General features: G+C 51.8%; 2 protein-coding genes across 4 annotated transcripts; one reads left to right on the plus strand and one right to left on the minus strand.

Annotated features, from left to right (window-relative positions):
* The first annotated feature begins 3,410 nt into the window (after window positions 1–3,410).
* PDZK1IP1 (PDZK1 interacting protein 1) lies at window positions 3,411–10,670 on the plus strand. 2 transcript variants are annotated; one of them, XM_075759465.1, is made up of 4 exons: window positions 3,411–3,588; window positions 7,464–7,572; window positions 9,453–9,551; window positions 10,093–10,670. In XM_075759465.1, exons 1-4 carry the CDS (start codon window positions 3,516–3,518, stop codon window positions 10,163–10,165), a joined length of 354 nt encoding a protein of 117 aa, XP_075615580.1. In that variant the 5' UTR covers window positions 3,411–3,515; the 3' UTR covers window positions 10,166–10,670. The 2 variants fall into 2 exon arrangements, with proteins under 2 accessions (XP_075615580.1, XP_075615581.1); XM_075759466.1 differs by having other exon boundaries at window positions 3,482–7,202; window positions 7,366–7,572; window positions 10,093–10,312.
* Window positions 10,671–17,892: 7,222 nt separating this feature from the next.
* LOC104638073 (cytochrome P450 4B1) lies at window positions 17,893–26,322 on the minus strand. Of its 2 annotated transcripts, none has more exons than XM_075759469.1 (12): window positions 26,039–26,322; window positions 25,350–25,491; window positions 23,776–23,820; window positions 22,959–23,086; window positions 22,403–22,527; window positions 22,156–22,307; window positions 21,840–21,952; window positions 20,837–21,027; window positions 20,444–20,577; window positions 19,902–19,966; window positions 19,118–19,200; window positions 17,893–18,399 (listed from the first exon to the last, which is right to left on the minus strand). In XM_075759469.1, the coding sequence occupies exons 1-12, from the start codon at window positions 26,222–26,224 to the stop codon at window positions 18,231–18,233; spliced, it is 1,533 nt and encodes a 510-aa protein (XP_075615584.1). In that variant the 5' UTR covers window positions 26,225–26,322; the 3' UTR covers window positions 17,893–18,230. The 2 variants fall into 2 exon arrangements, with proteins under 2 accessions (XP_075615584.1, XP_075615583.1); XM_075759468.1 differs by having other exon boundaries at window positions 25,350–25,477; window positions 26,022–26,322.
* Between the last annotated feature and the right edge of the window lie 279 nt (window positions 26,323–26,601).

Below are 26,601 nucleotides of genomic sequence, written 5' to 3' on the forward strand. Positions count from 1 at the left end.
GGCTTGCAATTAGTATCAGCCCTGGGGGACTCATGAGTGGTCTTATAAAATGGCTAATAAAATGCTGAGAGGTGGTTCTTATCCTTGGCCCTGTGTGTGCGTGCGGGAGGGGAGCGGATGTCCCAGCTGAATCCTGAGCTAGCGGGGGTAGGACGGGGCCGGTGTGGGGCCGCACCATTGACACCGGGGTTTTCATCCGTACATAAATAACAAAATATATTGCTGTTTAAAGGCATTTTTAAAGAGGGGAAGCAGGGTACAGAGCTGTGACGGATGAAAAGCCTGAGCAGGGGCTGCCTTCTTCTGCCATTCATCCACACTGGCACAGCGGGCCAAGAAAATGGCCTTATCGTAGTGGTTACAACCTGGCTCTCCCCCGGCAGCATCCATCCCAGGCGGGATTTGAAAGCCAGTGGGGATGGGAAATGAGAGAATTCTGGGGCAAGCAAGAAATATTTGGCTTTGATGACAAATGTCAAAAGAAACAAGCAATTAAAAACTGGGTTTGTGGGGATTTTTTTCCTTTTCTTTTTGGAGCAGATATTGAAATGTAGCAAATTCATCACTACTTTTTTTTTTTCTAGGAAAAATACAGTCTTCTTTAGGGAATGTTCAGGTTTGCTCTCATATGTTTTCTTTATTTTATGGCTCTTTCTGAGAAAGGAGGAGGAAATGGAAAGAGTGAAGAAGAGAAGGAAGGAAGGAAGGAAGGAAGGAAGTGAAGGAGAAAGAAAAATAACATCCATTAAAACACAGAGCCCCCCAACATTTTTCAAAGAGGAACTGGCATCTGTGCTCTGAGCCATATCACCCAGGAACACATTTTAGGCTCAGGAGTGTTGCTTTGAGCAAATGTTAATTTTGGCTAAACCCGACATATTTCTTAGGGGAAAAAGCTACCAATTTTTGGAGGATATAAGCGCAAATCCTGAAATTCCAAGACATGCTTTGTGCAAGACCTGTTGTATGGACAACTGCTCACACGAGAGAGAATGCAGCTGGGTTTGGCTAACTGCTGCTAAGGTCACTTGCCCCTTCTGTGCCTCAGTTTCCCTTATTTGTGAAATGGACCTGCAGGGCTTTGCCTCACCATGACTGGGCGATGCTGAAGGCATCAATGCAAGGGACAGCAAGATTTCCAGCATGCTGCAGCAGAAATGCGTAGCTTCTCATCTCTTCAGATCCCAAGTCATGGCCAGAACGACAAAAGGATGAGCTGGATGGCTGATTATTTGCTGAAATTTCTGATTTTTCCCCTGAAACAGGGCTTCTGCCATTACAGTGACTTGCTATTTCTCATCCCCCCCGGGTGGACCCAGTGATATGCAACCTAGCAGGTGCCACAGGCACTTTTGGCCACAATAGCACATACCTTCCTAATAGCTGCCATGGGCTAAAGGAGATGCATTGAAGCAGAGGGGACTTTTGAGATAAGCAAACGGGCGATTCCCTGGCCTCATCAGCAAGCCCAGAACAATTAAATTTCTTTACATTTCTTATAAATGTGGGAATGTGAAATAGTGAAGTGTTATTTGCTCCTCAGGATGGAGCTGACAGCCAGACCCCTGTCTGGAAGGCACAGCAGCTCTTCCTTCATCTCGGGGTCTGGTCTGTCATGTCCCCCCCCTCCCAACACACTGTCGTATACAGGTGGATCCTTGAGATCCCTATCCTTAGAAAATCAGCCCAAGGTCCCTGGAGCTGGGCTAGGCAGAGCACTGGGATGAGAAGACAACCTGGAGTACATGTGGAGGAACCCCTGCAGCCCCAGGCATGACTAGGGGTGGATAGCAATAGCAGAGAGATGTCTCAGACCTTGAGTTTTCCAAGGGCAGCAGCAGGACCGGCTTCTCTAGGACTTCTGATCTGCTGATAAAGCCTTCTGCTCTGAGCAGCTAGGGGTTTTTGCTGGGCTTTTGCTAAGTGAGAAGCAACAAGCAGGCAGCAAAGATCACCAATTCTGTGTGCTTTCCCAGATAGATAACACGGATGCAAGTGATGGGGAACCCAAAGTTCAGTCTCATTTTTATTTCGTCAGAAGCCATTCCTTTTTCTGTGTAACAGGATTAAATTGCTTTTCAGGGCCTCGTTATGGGCAGGTCCCTGCCGTGCCACTTCCTTGCTGGGTGCACAGGAGAGTCCCTGACCCATGGAGTTTGTAAGCCAAAACTAGCAGGGTTAGGAATGAGATTGTCCCATGTTGCAGGTGGGGATTTGGCCGTGTAAAGGAATTTGGGAGAGAGTGGGGAATGGACCTTCAGTCTTGTACAGCTCAAGCCAGCTCTGGCTTGTTTTCAGGATAAATGACATTATTCTAGATCCAGGGGAAAGAAGAGGGAAGAAGGAGAGCAATCCTGCACTGGTGGGTATGTATTCCTGAGGGTGCTGCACGTTCCTGAGCATGGGTCCCTTGCGGGTGCCTGCATGGGGGATGGGGTGCCCAAGCGGGGTCTCTGCCGGGGGGGACCACCAGACCCAGAGGCCAGGAGCTCAGATGCAGGGCTGGGCTTACAGAGATGCTGTGACACACCACGAGAAGGGTGAGGACGAAATCACTGGCTTTGATTGTAAAATTCCCTTTGGGAGTAACTGAGGTTGCACAGCCATGAAGCCAAATAGCTTTTATTCTTCCTGCGGGGTGGGTTTGTCAGCCATCCAAACCCAGCGTGGGCTGGGAAGCTGCTTAATTTGGGACCTACGAGCCTGCTGTACGCCTTCCCCATCCCGCAACATTCACCCAACTGATGCGAAGGGCCTGACAGCTTTGCTATCTGCTGCGGTTCTTCATGTGTTTCTACCTCTTCTGGTGTCGAAGAAATTTTGGAAACAGCCCTGAAGGTTCAATAAAATGAATGCCGTGTTTGCTCGATTTAACAGTCTCTCCATTAAACAAGGCGTGGGAGGCAGTATTCAACTCCGGTTTATTAAACGGATGTTTTTAAGCCACAAACGTGTTTTGTTGGGTTGTTAATGACACTTGCTGAAAAGAAAAGAGCAGGGAAGCGAGCGGGGACCGTGCTAGGCAGCTCCCTGCGTCCCCAGGACTCGGGGTCCCATGGGTGGGAAGGGATGTCAGAGGACCCCCTGGCTCTCCTGCTGCGAGGAGCGGGGGGGACACCCAGGTCCCGTTCAGCCACCTTCCCCAAGCGCCACAACCATGCCGGGAAGAGATTTACCTGTCTGGGTGTTGTTTCTTCCTCCTGGGCCGATGCAAATGTTTTGCGGTCCAGTCCCCTTCCACACCCTAAGGGGACTGTCAGGTTCAAGTCACCGTGCCCCGAATTCCCCGCCAGCCTCTGTGGGAGAAAGAAAGAGGCACCTCCTTCCACCCCTTCCCACAGCAGGATTTGAATAACCAGGTGAGAGCATCATCCTCCCTCGTTAATGTGTTTGATAATTGACCAAAGCTCTCATTCCTGTGGGAGGGCGGCGTGCCCAGGCGCAGCAACCTGCAAGGAGGGGCCGTGCTCCGCTGCTCCTCTGCGCCCCGAGAGCCCGTGGCCTTGCCTGTCGCCATGCCTGCCCGCTGCCTCCTCCTCCTCCTCCTGGGGCTGCTCCTGGTGCTGGAGCCTGCCTGCTGCCAGGAAGGTAAGTGCAGGCAGCTGCCTGACCTCCCGGGGAAACTGAGGCACGGGGGAGGCAGGAAGGTGCGCTGAGCCCTGGGCGGGAGGGAGCTGCTCGGTGGAGTGGCTTTGGGGACAAGGGACAACTGTGAAAGAGCCTCTCAGGAAGAGAAAAACCACCCCAGCTCCTGCCCAAGCTCCAGCTCTGGCTTCACATCAGCAGGTGATGAGGATGGGTGGGTTGGGAAGTCTTACCGGACCTGGGACACGGAGGCTTTCTACCTGTTTTGCTGAAGGCTGAAACTGCCGTCCGAGGTTTATTTCTCCTGCTTACACAGAGATAATAGCAGCTCCGATTTACCTCCGGCAGGACTGTGCACCGAGATGAGTAATCTGTTTTCTTAAGGCTTTTTTTTTTCTTTCCTTCTTTCTTCTCACTCTCTTTCCCGGGCAAGTGTTGCGCTGGGTCACTCCCGAGCTCGCAGGTTTTCCTGTTAATCTGTAATTTTGATCATTGCTGAGGTGAGGGAGCAAATATTTTCCTCTGCAAATTGCCCTCCTGTTCCCTTCCTGAAGACTTAATAGAGAAACTTCCTATGGCTTGGGCATTATTTTTAGGAAATTCATGGAAGGACTTGTCTAACACTACAAATAACGAGGAGTAATTAAAACTCATCCAATGCTGCCAAAGTCCTGGAAAATTCCCTCCCCCTTTCTCCTTCTGATGCCCCAGCCCTGACCGCTCTTCCTGTATTTGTTTATCAACTTGCTGAGGATTTAACAGTCTGGGGTCTCCACCGTCAGCAGGATTGAAAGGTTTGCTGTTGCCTGGAAAGAGGGGAAAAAAAAAAAAGCCTTTAATGAGGATTCAAAGCCTGGCACAACTTCCTCTGAGAGGGGAAAAGATAGGGGCCAGCCGATGCTTTCTAAGCACGAAGAGGGTGTATCAAAAAGCAGATCTGTGTCTTCAGACCAGCCTTTGAGTATGGAAACTGAGTTACAGCGTGTGCAAGGGCTTATATTGGCCTCGACACTTCCCTTGGTCTCATTTGTAGCTGCAGACGCGTGGACACATGTCTGTTGGGGGTGCACACCCCACATATTGCTTACTTTGGCTTAGAAGATCTTGTTCTGGGAGGGGAAAACCCATCATTGCCATGGGGTGAAACAGAGAGGAGGTGGCAGCCTGAGGGACTGACTGCCCTGAGAGGGACGTCCCTGGTAAAGCCTTTTTCCAGGAACACAGTCCCGTTTACACAGGCAAGAGTCATCTTTTCAGCCATCCCTCCTGGCAGAACAGCGAGGTGTGCTCTGGTGGGGCTCCAGCCGGGCAGTTCCCCCCAGGCAGTTCCCCCCAAGGCTGCGATCCACATACTCACTTCCCAAAAAGATGCTATCAAGCTCTTCCCTCTGCCTGGTTCCCATTCCTCCTTTCTTATGCCCATGCAAGTTCCCCATGCCCACAGGGGTATTTCAGCCCATGCAGAGGTATCTGCTGTTCCCCCTGCCATCCTCACCCCCCCTTGCAGCTGGGGTCTATGCGGTCTCTCAAAGCCAGAACTGCTTGATTTTGGTTTGGTATTTTTCATTTTGGCTTTGGATGCTCTGAAATCTGGTGGAAACAGCCACCTGAGTGAGGTTTCACTTGCAAAAACATCCAGTACCTCCTGAGCACAGCTGCTTGGAGGAGGTTTCCTACCACTTATCTTCTGTCCTCCTTTGCTTGAAAATCATGAGATACAAATTTGGCAATTTCAGTTATTGGTGACTTCATTCCACCGTTGACTTTGAACTCCCCTAATCCCAGCAGAAACCTTACCAGCCTGACCATCCCTTCCTAGGCTTAGGCTGGAAACCCTGGCCCTGGCAGGAAAAATAAACCACAACTAATAAATAAATGTGGCTGAGATAACAGTCAAGGGCAGAGTGAAGCAGGAAGCAAAGCGGGACAAAGCTCAGCCCAGAGGCAATAGGTGTGTTCAGGGCTGCACCCATGGGGGGGGGGGGGGGGGGGGGGGGGGTTGGGGGGGGATGGGGGGGGGGTGGGCAGCAGAAGCATCACTGCCCATCAGGTGGGGCAGGAGAGGACCAAACCCTGGTCTTCCTCACTGCCACCACCCCCTGGTACCACCACCAGTAGCCTGCTGATATAATGGGATTTCAGATGAAACATGCTGATACAAGAGGGAATTTCTGCTGGAATTCTTCTCCCTGGAGTTTTTGCCCTGGGACCTTGCAGTAAACATGGCAAGTGTCTCTGTGGGGAGGCGGGAGGGCTGAGGGATGCTGTTTGGGGCTGCTCCCACAGCCACTCACCCGGGGATGCCACTGCTTTCCAGACTGGCACAGGTGGTGAGTCAGCCAGCCAGGCTGATTTCACTTCCAAGAGGAGAAAAGACCTTTGTTTTATGTATTTTTTTTAAAAAAATAAAAGCTTCTTACAGTGAGGATTCAAGGAGCTGGAGGTCTTACCAAGGGATAGTCCCCCTCCCTAAAACCAGAGGAAGGAGATGAGGGCTGTCAGCAGCAGAGCCGGTGTGGAGATGGCTGTGGATGAGGAGTTTGCACACCTGGAACAGCACACAGCCCATCTTTATTGCTGCTAGTAAAGATTATTTGCTGTTTATAGCAGAGATTTGTCTCCTGTGAGACGGGTGTAGTGTTCAGCTAACATAAAGCTCCCGAGTCGAGGTACCAATGTACCCATCCTGGGGCAGCTCTGCGTTGTGGGTGCCAGTGGCAGGGGCTGGGTCTGAGCGGTCCGAGGCTGCTGCTGAGGCTGGCGGGGAGCATCCTCCACCCGCCCCATCTGCCCACACAGAGGGACCTCATCTATGTGCAGGGGTTGGTGTTTTGATCAGCAGAAAGAGGAAAGTCCATGCCTGAATAAAGTAGTAATTAAATCCCAAAAGGATATGTCTGCACAGACAAGGTCTCCTTTCGATACCGAATGCAAACACTGATGTTCAGGGCAACACTTAAGGATGGGTTTGAATACCTGTTGCCCAAAAGGTGTCAGAAGGTGAGGAACTGCTGCCCCAGCAAGGGCTGGGACAAGGTTACCTCTTCTCCTCACCCTGCCCTTGAGTTCCTCCTGTGCCCAGGGATATGTCTCACAGCCTTCCCACCCGTGGCTGCATCACCACTCAAGCCCAGATAGAGAAAAATGAATCTATGAAGCCATCCCACCCCAGAGGAACCAGGGATGCTGCGGTTGGCTCCCGGCCACCCGCCACTGCCCCCCCCACTGCCTGGCCCCCTGCCAGCCCCACCTGGCCTTTGTGCTGGAGGCTGTTGCTCTGAACGCTTCAGCCTTCAATTTCCCGTCATAAATCAGCTTGCTGCTCTGGGAACTTGTTGAACGGTAGATTTTACTGAAATCCATGTCAGCAACCATTTGCTGTGAGAGTGACAACTGAATTTTACGCTGTTCCTGTTGTGGGGTCCTTATTTTACCAGGCACTATTTGGAAAGTAAGCTGTGAAGGTCGTCTGTGGCATCTGGGGATGGAGAAGAAACAGTTTGCTGAAACCCCTCTGCCTTCTTTCCCCTGACACTTTGGGCAAACTTCTTCCCTCCGTCCCTCCATGTCCCCCAGCCATTTGTCCCACCATCTCAGAGTCATCCGCACCACACTGCGTACATATATGTATGTATATATGGGGCCCCAAAGCTGCAAGGCACCATGCTCCATTCACATGCACATGCAGTGACACTGCTGTTATTTGTGCTTTATTTCATTGCTGTCACCCAGGTGATCCTGCCTGGACTAAACAGCAACACGCTCTGTTCAGCTTTGCAGGACCAAGCTCTTGGCTGGACGTTGCTGAAGATGGGAGAAGCTTGGCAGATAAAGCCTGAGGATGTATTTCTAACACATGCCCTCTTTTTTTTCTGCAGCCCGGGGCAGTCTCCAGCCGTGGTCACAGGGTGTCATCGCTGTGGTTGTGTTTCTAGTCCTGGTAGCCATCGCTTTCGTGGTCAATAGGTTCTGGTGTAAGGAGAAGGTGTAAGTGTGGGAGCCCCAGGGGTTGCTTCGGGTTGGGCTTAGCTGCCTCTGCAAGGGTCACTTCCAGCTGCCTCTGTCCCTGTGCTGGGGCTGGGAACACTGTGATCGCTCTGCCAGGAGCCAGGCTGGGAGAGCAAAGACTCCCTGTCCTGGTCTCCCTGTCCTCTTCTCCCTGTCCTGGTCTCTGCTCCCTGTTACTTATTGCCAGGTGGGAGGCTGCACCGTCCGGATGCTGCCATGAAAAAGCACTGCACTGGGGACAGGAGAGCTGCAGCATCATGGCTGATTTACATGGGCATGTGTCTTGGGGGAGGCTGGCCTAAGCCTGGTTTCCTATGGATTTGGGGGTGCAGTTCACACATCTCATGGGGAAACAAGCCCAAAAAGAGCTTTGTTTGCAAAGCAGATTGAGCCAAGTCATCAGAAGGCACTGAGAGGAGCTGGGAGAAGAGGCAGGTAGCTGCGTCGTGGCAGCGCTCTCCACCCAGAGACTACGGCTCAGGCAAACGAGGTGGCCTTAATCATCAGAAAGGCTATGGCACTGGTTACCTCTTGCCCGCTGCCAGCCAAGCAAAGCCACAGGCTCAGCTGAGCAGGCTAACTGGCTAAGTTGCAGTAACTTGGTCTTGAATCTGAGCCTAGAGTCAACAGGGGATGAAGACTGAAAGTGCCCTATAGCCTGGTTCCCGGTTCCTCTGCACTGGCACGGGCGCTTTGGGCTTTGCACCCAAAGGTGCTGGAGTCTTCTTGCATCTGTGCAGCCATTCCAAGCCAAGGAGGTGGGGGCTTGGGGTGTACCCAAATGCTCAGCAGGTCTGCTTCTGTCCCAGATGCGTTTTAAGGGGGCCCTTTGGGATGCATTCAGGGCCAATGTGTAATGCAATGTGTACATATATATTTATACGGTCTGATTTGCAGCTGCAGTCTTTGTTTCCCAAAGAGAAACCTTTGTCCTCAAACTGGTGGAGCCCCCAGCTCACGCAGAGGGAAGCAGGGACGGTGTTTCCCACCTCTGCCCGTGTCCGACTGCCTCTTCCCAGCCTGGAGGCAGAGGATGCTGAGGAGGGCTTGAGGAGGGATGGTGGCTTGTTTTAGTTAATCTGGCCACTCTTCAGAAGAGCTGGCAGCACTGCCAGCTCCGTGCTGTCACTGTGACAGCAGCTATCAGCTCAAGCCGCTGCCTCTTTGTGCCAGACTGTTCCTCAGCAAATCCTCCCAAATCGCCCTTGGGCGAGCACTGGAGGAGGCAAGGATGTGCACACAGGGTGAACCGGCACCCACCCACCGCGGCTAAACCCTCCCAGGGCCATTCAGTTTGTGGGCTTGCTCCAGAGCCAAGCTTTTAGGCTTCAGCTGAGGCTGAACACCCGGTCCCTGCTCTGCAGTTCCTTCTGCAAACGATCCAGACTCACACCCGAGAGGAAGCCGCTCGGTTTTGCACAGATGTGCAGGCGTGCACCTCTCTTGCACCAGTGCTGCGGCACCCGCAGAGCCTCCGTGTTTCTCTCCTTGTCAGCTGGGACCTGTAGAGGACTATTTTGCAACAGATTACATAGAAGAAGACTGGAAAAACCAGTTAGTGGGAGAAAACAATCTCATGTATTGACAAATGAGTCCTGCTGACTGCCAACCCGGCACTGGGAGTATCAGCTCCAGAGGCAGGGGTTGGCACTCGGTGCAAACCTGCCATGACTGTGTCTCTTCTTGTCCGTGTCCTGCTGGGAAGGGGGCTGAGTTGGGTGTTTGAGGCCAGGATCACACGTCCAGGTCCCTTATTGTCTCTGTGGAGTGGAGCAGTCCCTTCCTCTGCGCTGTCACGAGCTGCTCCCTGGCTCGGCCCCTCCATTGCTCTCCTCAGCTCCTCTCTTCTCCCCCTCAAGGGAAAATGTCGAGACAGTGGTGAGTGTCGAGGACAAGAAGGAGCCTGTCATGTCCAATGGCCACGAAGGGAGATATCTAACTGCTGCAGCCGACTTCAGGTGAAGGACTTGCTCAGACTTCCTACCCACGGCTCCCAGGCTCTGCTCCATCCCCCTGGGGACAGCTCAGACACGCAGAGCCATGGTCTCTCCCAGTCAGGGCCTCACATGTCCCATTCACCTGGTTTTGGGGCTTTTATCCTCTCCAGGGGCTAAGGTGGTGGTGATGAGGGAGTATTCCCTCCTCCCCAGTCTCTCCCCATCCCTGCAGCTGAGCCCCATGGTCCATCCACCACCTTGCAACCTGCTACACCACATTTTTCTTATTCTGCATCATACCTTTCAAACAGAGGAAACCACTGAAAGTGGCCATGGGTCACTACGCAAGATGTTGACTATCAAAACATCCCTCACTAGAAATTAGAGCAATTCCCACCCCACATTTGGCTCTCCTTGCAGGGACACCCCTCCTGCCCTCCCCACTTTGTCCCTCGCTCAATGCATGGCCAGCACCAGCAAGGTCAGGGCCCCGGCTACGGCTTCAGGAAGGCTGGTCTTGCTGGGTTCGAGCTCATTGCTGTGCTTCTCCCTCCTGACACAGGTCCAAAGAGAGCCAGCACGCCTACGAGAATACCCTGGAACCCGAGGAGAGGGTGATCACCACCGCCATGTAGCAGGCACCCTGGCGAGCCACCCTCCTTCCTCCTCTCACTTTGCTTCGTGCTGTCATGATGGGCATTTCCACAGGGACCCTCTGCACCGAGCGCACAGCGTCTCCCAGACCTCTCCATGGCACCTCCATCTCCTGATCTTTTCCCTTCCCACCTGCAGGACATGCTCTTCTGCCTCGTGGGCTGGTGTCCATGTGGGCATCAGTCCCTGGGAGAGGTCTGGAGCTGCCACATCTCCTGTCTGGCGGACAACCCACCTGGTTGGCGAGGCTGGTGTCCCTGGTCCCAGGGGGATGCTGACCTGCTCCACGCATGGAGGGGGGCTCCTCTGGGTACCTGGGACCTCCCTGCACCCCCAGCTGCTCTTCAGGGAGCTGCTGATGGAAAACCTGCTCTCTTCTCCCCATTTCACTCTCTTTTTATGACCTACACCATACATTTTAATGCCAGAACAAACCTCCTCTGTATATATCTTCCCTGTGAGCAATAAAGAGAATTGTTGCCCATACGACAGTAAGGAGGGTCATTTTTCTAATCACCCAAAGGACTTTCTGGCATCTCGAAGCGCTCCCAGCCTTCAGGCAGTTTGGGAAGGGAAGGACACCAGGGAAGACAGAGTGGGAAGGGTGCTTAGACAGAGGTCAGCACCCCCACCTCCCCCTTGATCCCTCCTGGGTAGGATTCATCTCTTATTTCCTTACTTGGATGAAGCTAAGAGCGCTTTTGCATGTGTCTGTGTGTCAACAGGGGAGAGAAAAAGGGGGAACATTTTTTTTGCTCAGCATTTGGACCACCCCAGAGCTGGAAAGGGCCGTATGGGGAGGTGAGCATCATTCCCCTCCATTTACCAGGTGGGGAAACTGAGGCACGACACCAACTTGGCACTTCCCAGCGCTGCTTAATGGGTGAAAAGAAACGCTCCCTGGATCCCACTGACCACAGGGCACAGACCCACAGCCAGCTGGGGACCATTCCTAGGGCTGGAGGCTGCGAATGGCAATCACTGGTGTTGCCAGGACGTGACCGGGGGCTGCTCCAGGCAGTGCTGGCTCTCCCCGGGGCACCCGGCCATGGTGCAACCTGCTCCTGCCAGGCTGTTCATTAACCAGGGTCTGTTTTTTGCTGTGGTGGGGACAGGGCTGGGGCCACTGTGGGAGCAACAAGCGCTCCCAAGCCGCAGCATTCGCAGATTCAAACAAGAGACCTGTAACGCCCTGCCCTTCCCTGGGACATCAGTTGCCCAAGTGGTGTGCAGGGTCCTCCCCTTGACCAGCGAGGAAGGGGTTAAGGGGCTCTGCAATCAAGGCAGCCCGGGGGCTGCAGGTGGAGCAGGACTAGGAGGGATGGGATGGGGGTTTATAAAAGGGGCATTTTTGGCAGCCCCTGGGTTTGGGGGGGAGCAGGGTGGTTTTGGGGCTCTGCTGTGCTTGGAGCTATGCAAATGCAAGGGGAAGGATGCGGCAGGAGGACATTGGGTGCCAGAGCCAGCTTTGCTTTCAGCTGAGCATCGAGGCAATGTTAGACCTGCTGTCAAACAGCAGCTGTGGTGGGTTTGGATCTAGGAGGAGCCCTGGCCTCTGCTCGGGAGGTGCTTTGGAGGCCAATTTGCAGGTAGTAATGCCCGAAACAGGCAGGGGGGTGGTTGGGTTGGAGGTGCCTCTTTGCCTCTCACTAGCAGAGCTCCTGCTCTGTGTGTTTCAACCCTGAATGGACTTCCCTGCTGCAAGGGCTGTTCTCTGCTCCTCTGTGCTTGCCAGTGACCTTAAAAGCCCCAAGCTTGTCCTGGAGAAGGTGCTGCCCAGCATGGTGCAGGCAGCAGGCTGCTTCTCCAGGGGAAGCAAACATCCTGTTTTCCTACAGCACTGAAACCTGATGGGTATTCCCCAAAGCAAAGATGTGACACTCCTGGTAGGGAGCTCAGCCCAAAATGGGCCCCTTGCTACTGCTGGGAGCCCTCCAGGATGGAGTAGGGAGCTGGAGCTGGACCGTGGTGCCACCACTTGCCATGAGCCACTCTCTCACTTCCAGCAGGTGAAGCTGTTGATGTCCCTAGCAGGTGGTGACACAAAAATTCAAGCATGGGAGTAAACCAGGAGCCTTCTGGTAACAGACCCACCCTGAAAGGCATCTCCCTGAAAAGCCTCACGTAGGCAACTGTTTTGAAAACGCCCTCAAGACTCAGCATTGAGAAATCACAACTCCAGTTGAGAAATTCCATGGGGGTAGAAGAAAACAGGTAGAAAGGTTGAACAGGTCAAGCCCTCGAGTGTGAAGGCATGACAGCTACTGTCCCCAGCATGACATCAGAGCTGTTCCCTTCTACCACCTTCCCTTGGGCAGCTGGAGGCTGAGCCAGCCCCAGGCTGGGTCCTGGACCTCCCCGCTCGTGCCCCCTATGGATGCTCCTCCCCTGACTTTTCTCTCGCAGGTGCCAAACGTCATGTGGGTTTGGAAAAAACAAGCTCCCCGGAGTTCAGCGGTAATGCTTCGCTCAGCAGGGTTTAAGAAGGATTAGTCATTGCGTGCTCCTGCCGCGTCAGCACTCGGGCTGGGAGTGTGGTGAGAGGAGGGGAACCCATTAATTTTTACCTCTTGGTTGCAGAAGGAGTTAGAAACAGTATCCTTATAATGAGTAACAGCGGGATTTTATCCCCTGCCCCCTGCACACACTGCGTGTGTAATGAATGTCCGAGTCGTTTCCCCGGCAGTGCCTGGGTGCGGGTTTGGCGTGGAGGTGTGCTGGGGGCTTGGTGGGTCCCTTTCCCTATGGATCCATCCTGTAGTCGTAGGTCCTAGCAAAGAGAGAGATGGGGCTTTACCACTGCACACCTTCGGCTAGCCCAGGAACCTTGATGTTTGGTTTTATCCCAGCCAGTGCCCCTTCAGAGTTCATTTTCCTAGGGAAAACATCTTTTGCAAGAGCCACTGTGTTACCTCCCTGGTGGGACCTCACCTCCACAGTCTGTGATGCCATCCTGCCTCAGTTTCCCTTGTCCGTCAAGCATGACCCGAGGCTGGCTGTGCAAAGTGGGCTGCCTTCCCACAAGCCATGTAGCCAATTCATGGCTGCTTCTCGGTGTGATCCTAAAAAGAACAAAAGAGAGCGAGCATAAATGAAATTTATTGTTGGAAAATCTTAATTAGATTTTAAGCCCCAAAGGGAAAAAAGTGAGGTATTATCTGACACAGCTAATGAGTGTTAAGGGTCCATTGTTATATTTCTTGTTTACCTTTCTGTGCTGGCTGATACGGCCCGGATCCTCGCCTGTACTGCCATAATTAGGATATCTCATCTCTCGCTGATAGGGTCGGGGATGCTCTTTAAAGCACGATGCTGTCTCATCCCTCCCCAGCAGGATGAGTGTGACTGGGAAGGCAACTTCTGGTGTCTCAGCGCTCGTGGCCGCTGTGTTGACCCTGTGAGCTGGGGGATGCCCTCCAGAGCCAGGGCTGTTCCTGATAGCCTCCGGGTGATGGGCACCTCCAACAGCCTTGGTGACCTCTCTGAAGGGCCCTGAGCCAACTTGCCTGGGGGCCAAATCCTTCGCAGCACAGGGGGTGACCGTCTCCTCTATAAGTCACCTCACACTTACTGATGAAGGGAAGGACACATGTGGGTACCCCGTCCTACCCCTCACTCTGTAATGCCAGTATCTCTGAAGCTTGGGCTTCAGGAAGATGTTCAGGGTTGGGACCTGCTGTGGACAGGATAGTCTCCTTTTGGGCAGAAGATATTCAGAGTGGTCTTTTTGCATTACCACCTTGTTACAAGATGTATCACAGCTTTCCTTTGTGGCCTAGAAGGGTGCAACTCATCTCTTGGACCCCCAGGTAACGGGGCATCTTGTTGAAAGCCACCTTTACTCTGATGTTTCCCCAATGTCTCCTCAGGCTCTTTATCTGTGGAGGTTTAAGATGTTTCTGTTCCAGCTGTGACCACAACCCTGAGGCAGCTTGGGCAGGTGGACACCTACCATATAAATTATTCCAAGGTGGTTTAATTAAAGATTCGCTGTATGCAGGTAAACTGCTGCTGAAAGGATGACCAGCTCCAGCCCTGGCTCTGAGCAGCGTAGGCTGGGGTTTATGTCCTGGCATTGGGCACCTTCACACCCAAGCAATGCGATTTGGACCTCCAGAAGCAAAAAGGGAGCCCGTCCCACCATCGTGGTCCTTCAGGCTGGGGAAGGAGCCCAGCCACCCAGGTGGGAGCCGGGAGCTCAGTGTGCAGGAGTGGCTGTGTGTGGGCAAGGGGGCTGCAAAGTTTTTGGTCTTGATTCAAGCCACTGAAAGCCAGAAGTAAAATACCATCCATTGTTGGTTTATACACCCGTAGTAGCCAAACAAACATCCCCGGAGCCTGTCCTTATCACTTTATTACACCTGCTAGAGTGAATAGATTAAAGAGGATGGGGGAGGGGGGAGAAAGAAGAAGAATCCAGCAGAAAAACTGGGTTTTGGGATTGTTAATTATTCTCTGGGGTCTCTAATCTTTAACTGGCAAACAGCATCACTAACTGTCTTAAAGCCCCTCCTGGAACATCCTGATAATAAGCCATCTGCATGAAGGCACCCCGTTATCTGCCCTCCTCCAGCCGCCTGTGACATGGCTGGAGTGGGAGATAATGAATGTGTGGTGTGTAATAACGACACGTCATTCATGATTATCGGCCTGATACCCAACCTTTTAGCTCCATTGTTTGTGCTTCAAAAAAGAAGAAAAAAAAAAAGAGAGAGAAAGAAAAAATAAAAAGGAGGAGGGAAAGAAGAAAAAGGGGACATTTTGGTGCTACGGGCTGTCCCAGGGTCCCCGAAGCGTCTCCCTGCCAAAGGGGTTGGCTCTCGTAGCATCTCCCAGAGGATTTGGTGGTACCCTGGAAGAACTCGCCTGTGGATTGGCGGCTGCTGTAGCCATGGTGATGGAGGGAGAGAGCTGAGACAGCGCAGAAATGTCACTGCCTGGCAGGGAGACGTCTGGGGCAAATGCTCGGGCGATTAGATCTGTGTCACTGGGTGCTGCCTGGCTCTTCGCGCTGCTTTTTGCTGCTCTCGAAGCCATTTAGTGTTGGCTTGGGAGAGGAGGTTATCTTGAACATGCTGCTGTCCAGAAACTGCCAGCGTTTGCAGGCGGGGAGAGGGGGGGAGATGTTTGGGTTGCCCAGTTTGACCTGAATAAGCTGAAAAGTGGAAGAATTTTCTCCTGGTTGCTGCTGGATAATGGCTCCATGATGCATCGGTGCTGCAAGATCTTCCCCCAAAAGCTTTGGTCCTTCAAACTGCAAATCTGGGCTAAGCGTGATTCTTAATGGGGAGAGACTTTAAAGTGTTTGGCTCAGGTTACCTCAGATATTGTCAGAACTGCCTGGAATAATGATCCTTTTTCTGCACAAAAAATGGCAGTAGTTTCTACTCTCTTTCCTGAGCAGATTTCCCAGAGTGATGTCCCCAGGGAAGGTCTCTGCTGGAAGCTGTTGGGGTTTGGCCATTCCTAACAGTCAGGAGGACTCCTGGAAACCAAATGAGCAGCCTCAATCATGGCAGTGAGTAGGTGATGGCCTCAAAACACAGGGCTGGGAGGCCAAGCAGGCACCACACGGACACAGGTATGGGCAGCAGCTGTGGGTCCTCATCAGGTCTAATTTTTCCTGCTCTGGCCTTATGCCCCCACGCCCAAATCAGAAGATGCCATAGGGACACCTTCAAGTGCCACCTAGTTTCCTTTGCAACTCACCACCAATGAGACTAGGACGAGTCTCTGCAGCTAAGTGTTCCCCAAGCTCGTTGCTTGGACCACAAGCTGGAGGTGAGTGGATGAGCAGAGCTGCAAGGTGGCTTGCTTGCTCCTGGATGAGTGGCTGAAATGTCTGACAAATAGAGCCAGTCACGAAAAGCTGCATCAAACTGCTGCCCTCCAACGGCCCTGCTGTGCTGGAGCAGGGAGGAGAGCTGGAGTCTGACCTTTGAGACCAGCCTGAGTCCACCAGCAGTGCAAGCGTGGTGGCATCGGCATCTATGCAACTTACCCCTAGAGAGAAGTGGAGGGAGTGGGGAGAAGAGGAACCTTGTCTCCATCAGCCTTGCAAAATAAATAGAAGCTGCACCTTGCTGGTTATTCACAGCATCCCTGTCCCGGTAGGTACCAAGACAGCCAAAACAAAGGTCCGGATCCAGCCCTAGAGGAGTTTTGTTTCTCAAACTGAGGATGCAGCAGGCGGCAGAGAGGGGGAGCAGGGGGCTGCAGGGGTTTATGCAGATGTGGACGTGCTCAGATTTGGCTATCCTGGTCTGGCCGCAAGCAGAGTTGAGCTGCCCAGACAGACGGACGTGGTTTGGCTATGTTAGTGCCTACAGCGATGCTGGTGATGCTATTGCCATAGGTGACAGCTGGACAAAGTCTTGTCTCTCGCCGTGGCATAGCATCTGTGCAGCCCTCTGTGCCTCAGTTTCCCCTGATACTTGCTGACTGCCCAGGCACTCGCAGGGACAAGCTTTTCCTGTGCCGTGTGTAACACCACCATCGTGCTGGGGACCGTGATGGAGCAATGTCTGCTCTGCTGCCCTGCACGGCTGAGGGTGGGGATGGGATGGGGATGGGGATGCCCCCAGGGATGGGGCTGATCAGCTGCCCTGCTGGGCCTGGCCACGCTCCCTGCCAAGTCCAGGGGGTTTTGCCAGGGACCAGGGAGGACTTTGGGTTTTTTCTGGGTCTCCCACTGCCACCTAGCGATCCATCTCCCACCCCAGATCTGCAGTTCACCCAGCAGGTTCCCCCTTGGCCTGGGAGCCCACCTATGGCTGGTGCTGGTGGGGAGGCCCTGCAGTGGGTCCCTGCACCCCCAAAACGAGCCCAGCCCCACAGGCAGCGCCCACCTGCACCCCCTGGGCAGCTCACTCATGTACTGAGCTGTCAGTTCTCAGCCTCTGCAGAAAAGAGCTTGAGACGGACTCGTGCTCCCTCTTGGGACTTTCTTTCTTGCAAGCTGATTTTGTTCTTGCTACCAGCATTTGAGGGGGTGTGTGACAATTTCTGTTTTGCTTTGTTTGACCCCAGAACCCCAGTTGTTTCCTTAACACAGAAACTCCTGGAGGCAGAGGTGAGGGCTTGGCAACCCACAGCGTGGGAGGGGTGAAAACAGGCTCCTCAGGCTACGTGAGGGTCAAACCCACTGAAACAACCCTTACAGCTTGAGAGAACACTCTCAGTGCTGCACCCTTGGGCACAGCCTTGCCTCCGGGCTGCCGGGACTCACCCTGAACCCCCCCCCCCCCAGCCCACAAATGCAAAGGAAGCCAAAGCCACTCTTGGGGACCACCTCCACAAGGTGTTATTTTCCTTTCAGAGAGAAGAGGAGGACAAGGCTGACCACACATCGTTTTGAGTGCTTTCTCCAGGTTAGCTGGTGACAGGTCTCTGCACTGGCTCCTGAGCACCCTCAGCTCAAGAAATGTCAGTGTCAGGGCAGAAAAACCTGCTGGCCTTCATCTCTGCAATGGTGGGTGCAGTGTCAGCCCCAGAACAGATTAGGGGGAATAATTTGGAGGGTGGTGCACGGGATGCAGTGTGGCTGCAGGGAGAAGCTCTCCTGCCCCAGCACACCCAGGCTGGAGGCAGGGGAGAAACATTGCTCTCGGGTGGTGTCCAGGCTTTAGACATCCGTGTAAACCACAGTGTTGTTCACCACCCTGCCCGAGCAGGGAACTGGCAATGGTGCAAGTTACACAAGCAGGTGACAGAAGTCCTGCCAGGCAGCGTGCCAGGGCAGGCTGGAGGTGAGGAGATGAGCAGGACACAGAAGATGCCTGAGGAGGTGAAGGCCGAGCCACAGCTGCACTGTGACACCCCCTTGGCAGAGCAGTTCCCTGTGCAAGGATGGGACCTGGACCTGCTGGGTTTGGTGTGTGTGCAAGGGGGCTCAGCGTGCCCCCTGGAGAGCAGCAGGCAGGGAGGTTAATATGGGAGAGGTCCAAGGTGGCCAGGGTGGGTCTGTCTGGTGTCCCCCTCTTAAACTTCTATGTGGAGGGTGGTCCTTGGGAAAGGCTTCTCCCCCCGCTCTGGTACCCCACGAGGTCAATGAATCTTCTTCAAATGCAGGTGGACCCCCTTGCTGGACTTGAGGATGACCTGCGCTATCAGTGTGGGAGGCTTGGATGGGTTGGGGGACAGCTCGAAGCGGAGCAGGGTCAGGGCCAGCGCCACCTTCATCTCGTTCATGGCAAACTGCTGCCCGATGCAGTTCCTGGGGAGAGAATAACAAAGGCTCTGCTTGCAGCCTTCATCCCTGACCGCTCCTGAGCTGGGCTCAGCCCGTGCGTGAGCTGGGGGACCTCCAGCTGCTGTGAGGATGACACCACAGCTTATCTAGGAATCTCCTGATGCCACACCATAATGCACCCAGCTCTGTGATGGGGTACTACTGTTTTTTATTAATAAGCATTGAAGAAAGATATGAGATTGAGAGAACTGGAGCTTACTTCACTAGAAAGTGCTGTATGGATGCAGCTAAGACCCCAGATACCTCAGAAGGGTTATTTTTAGCTCTATGTGGAGTATCTCTTCTTACAAGTTACTGAAACCTCAGTATCTTGTATCTGTCTATTGATACAACTCTGTGGGAACCACAGACACTTGGACCCAGCTTGGCTTTGAGATACACTGGGTATTCACCCCTAAATAAAGGAGCCCATGTTCCCAATGCAGGCAGCAGAAAATGTAAACCTCCCACAAATCCACAAGAAAAGTGTGGGAAACCCTATAGTGACCACAGAGCTTGGGGCATGGGAAATGCTCTGGAGCTGATGGAGCGTGGTGGAGATTCTGTTATGGAAAGCCTGCTTGAGTTGGCCAAGCCAACTTGGTTCATGGGCACTGAGGGAGGATTAGCCTCAGGAGCTCAGCTCTGAGCTAGGTCTCCTGTACAAGGCAGCCTACAAGGAGAGGGAAGAAGGATCTCCCACCTGAATCCAGCAGAGAAAGGCAGGAAAGCATGGGAGTGCCTCTGTGCTGAATTCTCTGGAGAAAACCTCAGGGGATCATATATCTGTGGGAGCAAAAAAGGCTATTTAGTCACCGTTGGCTCTGATATGAGCAGCACCAGGTTCTTCCCCAGTCCCCAAGGTAGGGCTGGATGTGGCCTCTGCTGCCCCAGAGAAGCTGCAGCTGATGTTCATCCCTCTGCAAAGCCAACCAGGTGGATGAGAAGAGGGCACTGGTGACTCTACAGATCTTCCCCTTGGAAATATCCACATCACCCACTACAGTACCCAGGATGCCTACCGGCATTTTCTCATCCATGTCAGCAATGATCAAGTCAGATTCCCTCCAGTCCAGAGATATCTGATCCTGCCTCTCCAGAGAAAGGCAGCTGCAGACCCTCCTTCAAGTTTCCCAGCTATTTCCTTGCAGCCTCTAAGACATCAACTTCAAATCACACACTGCCTGGAGGGCTTGGGACTTCTCAGGCCACACTATGTCTATCCAGGGCAGCTGAAAGCAGTCTGAGTATCTCTGTGTCACCGTGCATGAAGACAGACTATTCAACACCCTTTCCCAGCACTTTACAATGTTCAAAGCCTTTGGGTTGTTTGATAACTTCACTGAACTTTGCATTTAGATACAGACTGTTGGAATAAGAAGGGGAAAAAAAGTACAGGGTTGGGAGGTGCAGGCTGCCTTGTTCAAGGGGAGTGGATGTCTGGGCTCAGAGATCACCTGCCCCTTCTTTTTATAAAGATGAAGTACCTCAGCGTTGTCCCACACATCCCGGTTCCTGTGAATCGCAAATATGCTCAGTACAACCTGGCAGCCTGGAAAAGCAAAATGAAAAAAAGTTCATGACATCTCAGACTGAAGACCCAGGAGAGGTGTTTGTGGGATGCTCTACCTCCCTGGGCTCTGCAGGGGCTGTTGCAGGAGATCTGGCAGGGACGATGCCCAGCCTGCCCAGGTGGGTCATCTCCTGAAACCCTCACATGGAAGAAACATTGACCTCAGAGCTGGGACCCACTTTGGTACTGGTGGATGAGCTTTTACTCTTGGCCAGGATCAACGCTCTGCAAGTCCCCTTTGATCTCTGCGACCACCCCAGTGCCCTGGAGCATATCCTTGGACTCTCTCTAGCCACCCTTCTGGGACAGCCATCCTGGTGAGCTGGGGTGACTGTACAGGCCTTTGGAGAGAGAAGAGAGGCTGGAAGCCCCAGCAGCCCCTCCACACAGCAGCTCTAGTGAGGATGCCCCGCTTGTCATGGACAGCAGCATGAAGGATGGACAAACTCAACAGACCTGCTGGCAAGCTGCGTCCATCAGAAAATGTGACAGGTTTAGAGAGGTATCGGGACACAAAAGGAACTGGTGGAAACAGGCGCAAGCTCTCTTTGATGCACATTGTGGTGTAGGTCATCTTCCCAAGGTCATCCCTGAAAGCAAATCGGAGAGGTCAGGCTGTGTTTGAGTGGCACCAATGAGGACACCAGCAATGGGAACTGGATAGGCTGAACCATCATATCTCCCATCTCCTGCTGGGTTTTCTCCTTTTCCTAGTCCTCCCTTTGCTGCCAGCATTGGTACATGAAAAGCAGAATGCCCCAGTGCAGATGCAGTATAAGGTGGATGAAGTTCCCTTCTCGGGATGAGTGAAAAGAATTCAAAGTAAAGGAATAAGAAGTCCTAGCTCACCACTCAATGGTATCTCGGTCTCCCAAGATCTCCTGGATCTCCTCCCTGCACCGTTGCTGATACTCTGGATATAATGACAGGCAGTAGAAGAGCCAGGAGATCCCGCTGGCTGTGGTATCATGACCCGCAAACATGAATGTGTCCACCTCGGCTTGTAGATCCTCATCAGATAGCCCAACTCCATTTGCATCCTAACAAAGAGGACAGTATATCATTCTCAAGTGCACATTAATTGAACTTGCTACTTTGGGTATAAAAATAACCCCAGATGCTGATGAAGAAGGGCCTGATTTGGTGTCTCTTGTATCTCCCTGGACACCAGGAAGTAAGCCAGTAGAAAATATATCCAATAGATGTGAGAACAGTCAGACCTGCTGATTGCCAACTCTGCAGTCAACAGAGTTATAGCGCTGGGCTTTGGTGGGTTACCAGATCCCAGCCCTTCAGAAGGACACCGTATCTGGTCCTCTATCAAGGGTTCCTGTTATGTTTTTCAGTAGTGTGGCTTGGGTGACTTTTTTTTTCAGGTTCAGACACAAAAGAAAGCAGTGGCTTCAGAAGGACAGAGTGAGTACAGAGCGTATCTCCTTCCTGAAGACCAAATGGCACCTTTTATCCAGAGTATCTGAAGATTTCTGTGAAGGTAAGACTACAGACGCTAAGAAACAAAACCTCTTAAGAGGACTAAAGCCAAGGTGGCTTCCTCGTAACCTTTCCAAAGATGTCATTCTTTGATTTCTGACAGCTCACTTATTTTAAACTATTCATGTGCTCAATGAAAATGAACAAGGAAGATGAAAATCTGTCTGAGCTATTTATGTTCAGTCACTGATCTCACACATTTGTATTTCCTTCACTTTCAAACCACCTTTCCCTGAGCTAGGAAATCTGGAGTGGGGAAGCTGTTGCCAGCAGCTCCAGCCCAGGGTGGTGAGCTCCCTGCTGATGCACCCTCGGTGCCACACAGGTACGTTCTTTGGTATTTGATATGATTATTTCAAACATTCAGCTTGGTACAAAGAAGAATGTCCAGAAAATCCACGTGTTTCTTCTTCTGGATCTTGTCAAGTTCCTTCTCGCTGGAGAGCAACATCTTTCTTTCTTTAATTACCTTATCTGTATAGAAGAATGATCAATCCGTTAGGCATGTCCTGTGCCTCCAGAAAGCTCATGCACTTGCCTGCTTGGTTAGCAGCTTGGACTGTTTAATGTGTAACCCTCTGGCCAGTGCCTGCTGCAACCCCACTCCAAGCTGCTCCAGATGCTCCAGGGAGAGGTTCAGCTGGGAGACAGGGCTGGGGAGAAACGGGGAGAAATACCTGTGTGGGTACGGGCCAGCTTGCAGGCTTTCTTAAACTCACGGCCTTCACGAGTCAGGTCATAGAAGATATCCTTGTAAGAAAAAGACGTGATTCTCTTGGTCACAAGGCAGCTCAGGTCATAAACAGCTCTGATGTAACAGTCTGAGTTTCTGTAAGGAAACCAAGGTTAAAGCTGGTGTTAGCAACATAAGTGGGGGAGACAGACACACTTGCTTTCCCAGAATTTGAAAATTCAGGTACTGACCTCTGAGTCTGACAGTTGGTATTATAACTGAAGGCGCATTTCATGATGCTGTCTAGTGTCATCAAACTGACGTCTTGAAAGAGCTCCACTGACTTCCTCTCTGTGTTCTTCTTTTCCCATTTATCCTAGTGGTGGAGACAGGGGTAAGGAGGGACAGACTACCATCTATGATTAGGTCATATTTTCCTGTCCCTCTTCCCAGATCCACACTGCTAATTACGTTCTTTTCTGCAAGCAGAGGCCCTAGTTCATGATATATTCTGTGAACCTAATCAAACTCTTCTCTACATTTGTTTTTCTAGGTTTACCATTACTGGGCTAGGAAATTATATTCTAGCAGTGGTTGATTTTGTTGGAAAGCTGATGAAAGAGACAATAAGTGGAATGGCCAGAGGAAGGTGAGGGGAGCAATTTCAGAACTTCAAAACTACCCAAAAAGTAATGATGCTCTAGGAACAATCTAAGTCCAGTCTCTTTCCCTCAGTCATTCCCAGAACTGATTATTTTCGCTGGTGCACAGATGAAAGGTGAAAGTAGCAGGAGTGGTGATTCTTACCAGCATCACTTTGACCGAGTCTGACATCAGGGCCACGTAAGATTTCAGCACATCATGATGAAAGGCTGGCGTGAGCAGCTTCCGATGCTGGGACCATTTGCTCCCGGCCAAGATTAATAGCCCCTGGCCTGGAAATACAGATAGCAAAGGTGCAGTCAGCTCCTCCAGACTCTGATCACGGCTCTGACAGCATCACTACTGCTTTTGGCCAAGTGCCGGGTAACATGCAGGGTCTGGAGGGAGGAGGAATTTGTGGTGGAGCCTTTTCTCCAGCCTCTCTGAGGCCATTCACAGCATCGCTCTTTGGATGCTTTGTAGAAGCATGCCCACGTGTCCTTCACTGCAACTGGCTGTGCACACTTAATCTACCCTGAAATCAAAGCCTCGATGGCAGAAGCACAGGGCTTGCTCTCTCAGATGGGTTTTTCTGCCCTAAATTATGTACTTGAGTGCCTTTTGCAGCCCACACTGACAGTTGTTAGCAGGACCTTGGAAGGCTACCTCAAAGATGTGTGCAAGCCATGAACCTCCCTGTCCTTGGTGTATCATCTCACCCCAGTTATTCATGGTAGCATTCAGCCCCTGAGCAAACTGAAGGTTGCTTTGTGAAGGCCAGGGTGTGTGATCCAAGGCAAAGCCACCTGATGTGCTCTGCAACTAGGTGGGCAATACCAGTACTAACACTCACACTCAAACTAACCCTCTCATTTGCAAGCTCTGGTTTTAGAATGGAAGAAAGCAAAATAAAGGAAAACAAGAGAGAAGCCACTGAAATGTGCAATATGACTGGAAGTGATAATGGAAGAGAATGACTTACCGATCCAGGGAACGAGGAATTTATAGGGCATATTGGACTTGCGATCTGTAAAACAAAATATATAGCAGAATAGATGTTAGTAGAAATTCTTCACTATGAGGGTGGTGAGGGACTGGCACAGGTTGCCCAGAGAAGCTGTGAATGCCCCATCCCTGGAAGTGTTCAAGGCCAGGCTGGATGGGGCTTTGGGCAACCTGGTCTAGTGGAGGGTATCCCTGCCCATGGCAGGGGGGTTGGAACTAGATGGTCTTTAAGATCCCTTCCAACCCAACCATTCTATGGTTCTATGAACAGTATGAATGGCTGTTGTGGTTTTACCCCAGCCGGCAGCTGAGCACCACGCAGCCGCTCGTTCACCCCCCCCCCATCGGGATGGGGGAGAGAATTGGAAGAGTTAAAGTGAGAAAACTCGTGGGCTGAGATAAAGACAGTTTAATAGGTAAAGCAAAAGCCTCGCACACAAGCAAAGCAAAGCAAGGAATTCATTCACCACTTCCCATGGGCAGGCAGGTGTTCAGCCATCTCCAGGAAAGCAGGGCTCTGTCACACATAACAGTTACTTGGGAAGACAAACGCCATCGCTCCGAATGCCGCCGCCCCCCCCCCCCCTTCCCCCAAGCTCCTTATAAACTGAGCATGACATCATATAGTATGGAATACCCCTTTGGTCAGTTTGGGTCACCTGTCCTGTCTGTGTCTCCTCCCAACTTCTTGTCCACCCCCAGCCATCCCGCTGGCAGGGCAGTGCAAGAAGCAGAAAAGGCCTTGGCCCCGTCTAAACACTGCTCAACAATAGGTCCATAGAACAAAAACATCTCTATGTTATCAATGCTGTCTCCAGCACAAATCCAAAACATATCCCCACACTAGCTACTATGAAGAAAGATCAATCCTCTCAGCTGAAACCAGGACAATGGCTAATGAATTCAACATAATAAAAAAGAAAATTCAGGATAAATTGACATTAGATTTCATTCTCTAAATCACAATGTAGAATTAGCCTAATTTCAATATGTGAAATACTCTAAAACTAGAGGTAGATTTTAAAAGTGGTCTTCTACAAATATGGCCTTAGTGGACTTGAGAAAACCTGAGAAAGGTGTAAAAAAAATGTGTGCGGAGAAGAAATGACCATGGCAAATCTCAAAGTTGAGAACAATGGATGTGAGTTACTGGAGATGCCCATATAAGTACCACTCACAGGCATCATGCCCCACAGAAAGGAGCAGAGAAGACTTGAGATGTCTTCTGAGAGACATTGCCATGCCAACTCATGCACATTACTGCGTTTACTGGGAAACACAGATGTTATAGTGGTAGATGCCATAGAAGACAATAAGACCAACAATAATGGGGGCAGAGGAACAGGCACATGGTCACCTTTTTGCATGAGGATACAAACTGCTCCATGAAACCTGGGGCAGACTGGGAATTTGCAAAGGGAAGCAAAGGAGGAATTGCAACAGCTGTGAAGGAAGCTGGCACAGGGGATGATTCCAGGCAATTTTCCTATGATTTTCTTGGTAGGGCAGTGTCAAGAACATGACTTCCCAAAACCAGAGGTAGGGACTTACCTATTCGGCCAAGTATGCTTTTGGCATATTCAGGATGGTGGATTATTAGAGAAGGCAAGGCCGGTCCAAACCATTTGGGAAAGGCATAGGGGTATTCTTGTCCCCATGACACCATCTGATTTAATATTCTGTTAGAAGTTGTCTGCAATGACAGTTAAGCAGGGACTGAATTCGGGCAGAAAATGAGGGATGTGGGAGGGAGAGCAGAGTCTAAACTTGCCCTCTCATGGAAAGCACATGCAAGACATCCTCTCCTGGGAAAGGGGGAGAGAGTGGACAGACTTGCCACGGGGGGCTTTCCATGCTGCACGTGGTCATGTCTTCTTAAGTGGGTGTAGGGGGAGAGACTCTTATTGGTAGAAGTTTTAATGCAGAGGAGAGACATTTTATGGTTGCTCATATTTAAATAACTTCATTAAAGTCCCAGAAATCACCTAACTTCGTGTTTAAGCACATGATCGAAAACAACATAGCTCTGTTTTTTACCAAATGATCACATCTCATATCCAGGCACTCTTTCCGCCTGCCCTGCAGAAGTCTTGGCTCTCCCTGTACAGAGGTCCTCTCCTGTGTGAAGGGACACGAGCAGGGGACATGCACGCCTCACCCAGTGCTTCCTATCATCCTCACTGGTATCTTGCACAATTGTTGGGACAACACACCCTGACTGACCCCAGCTCCCTCCTTACCAGGTGATTGTGGCCATAGAGCCAGTGTTTCGGGGGACCAGGGAATGCCTCCAGAGCTTTGATGAGTTTCTTCCTCTCCCAGTAGAACTTGGCCACCTTAAGCAGCACAAGGATGACACCAAGCACCGCAAACAGCTGCAGAACAGCAGCAGAAGGTATGGCTATGTTGTCCAGCAGAGACGCCATGCTAGCCTTGCATCCAGGATGCCTGGTGCTGCCTTCTCCTGCCTGCTCCTCTTCTACTCCTCCTACACCTGCGCCTGATGGGGAGCTAGGTGCAGGTAAAAATCCTCTCCCTCCTCCTCTGCTGGAGATGAGCCTGGTGAAGTGCTGCTGGCAGCAATTTATAGCAGGAACATCATGGTAGTAATGAGTCAGCTTGGCCAGCAGCCTGATTCCCTGCTGCTCTCACTCACCCTTTGACCTGCTTCCAGCAACTTGTGGATGGAAGTGGCTTGTTCACAACAAAGCTGTATGTATTTGCTGCTTTCTTTGAAGTCTGGTACACCCCAACAGAGACAGGAAGTGCTGGAAGTCATCTATGCCTATGTGGACAAAGCTAT

The sequence above is a fragment of the Balearica regulorum genome, chromosome 8, assembly GCF_011004875.1.
Source record: "Balearica regulorum gibbericeps isolate bBalReg1 chromosome 8, bBalReg1.pri, whole genome shotgun sequence".
In the NCBI taxonomy this organism is placed as follows: domain Eukaryota; kingdom Metazoa; phylum Chordata; class Aves; order Gruiformes; family Gruidae; genus Balearica; species Balearica regulorum.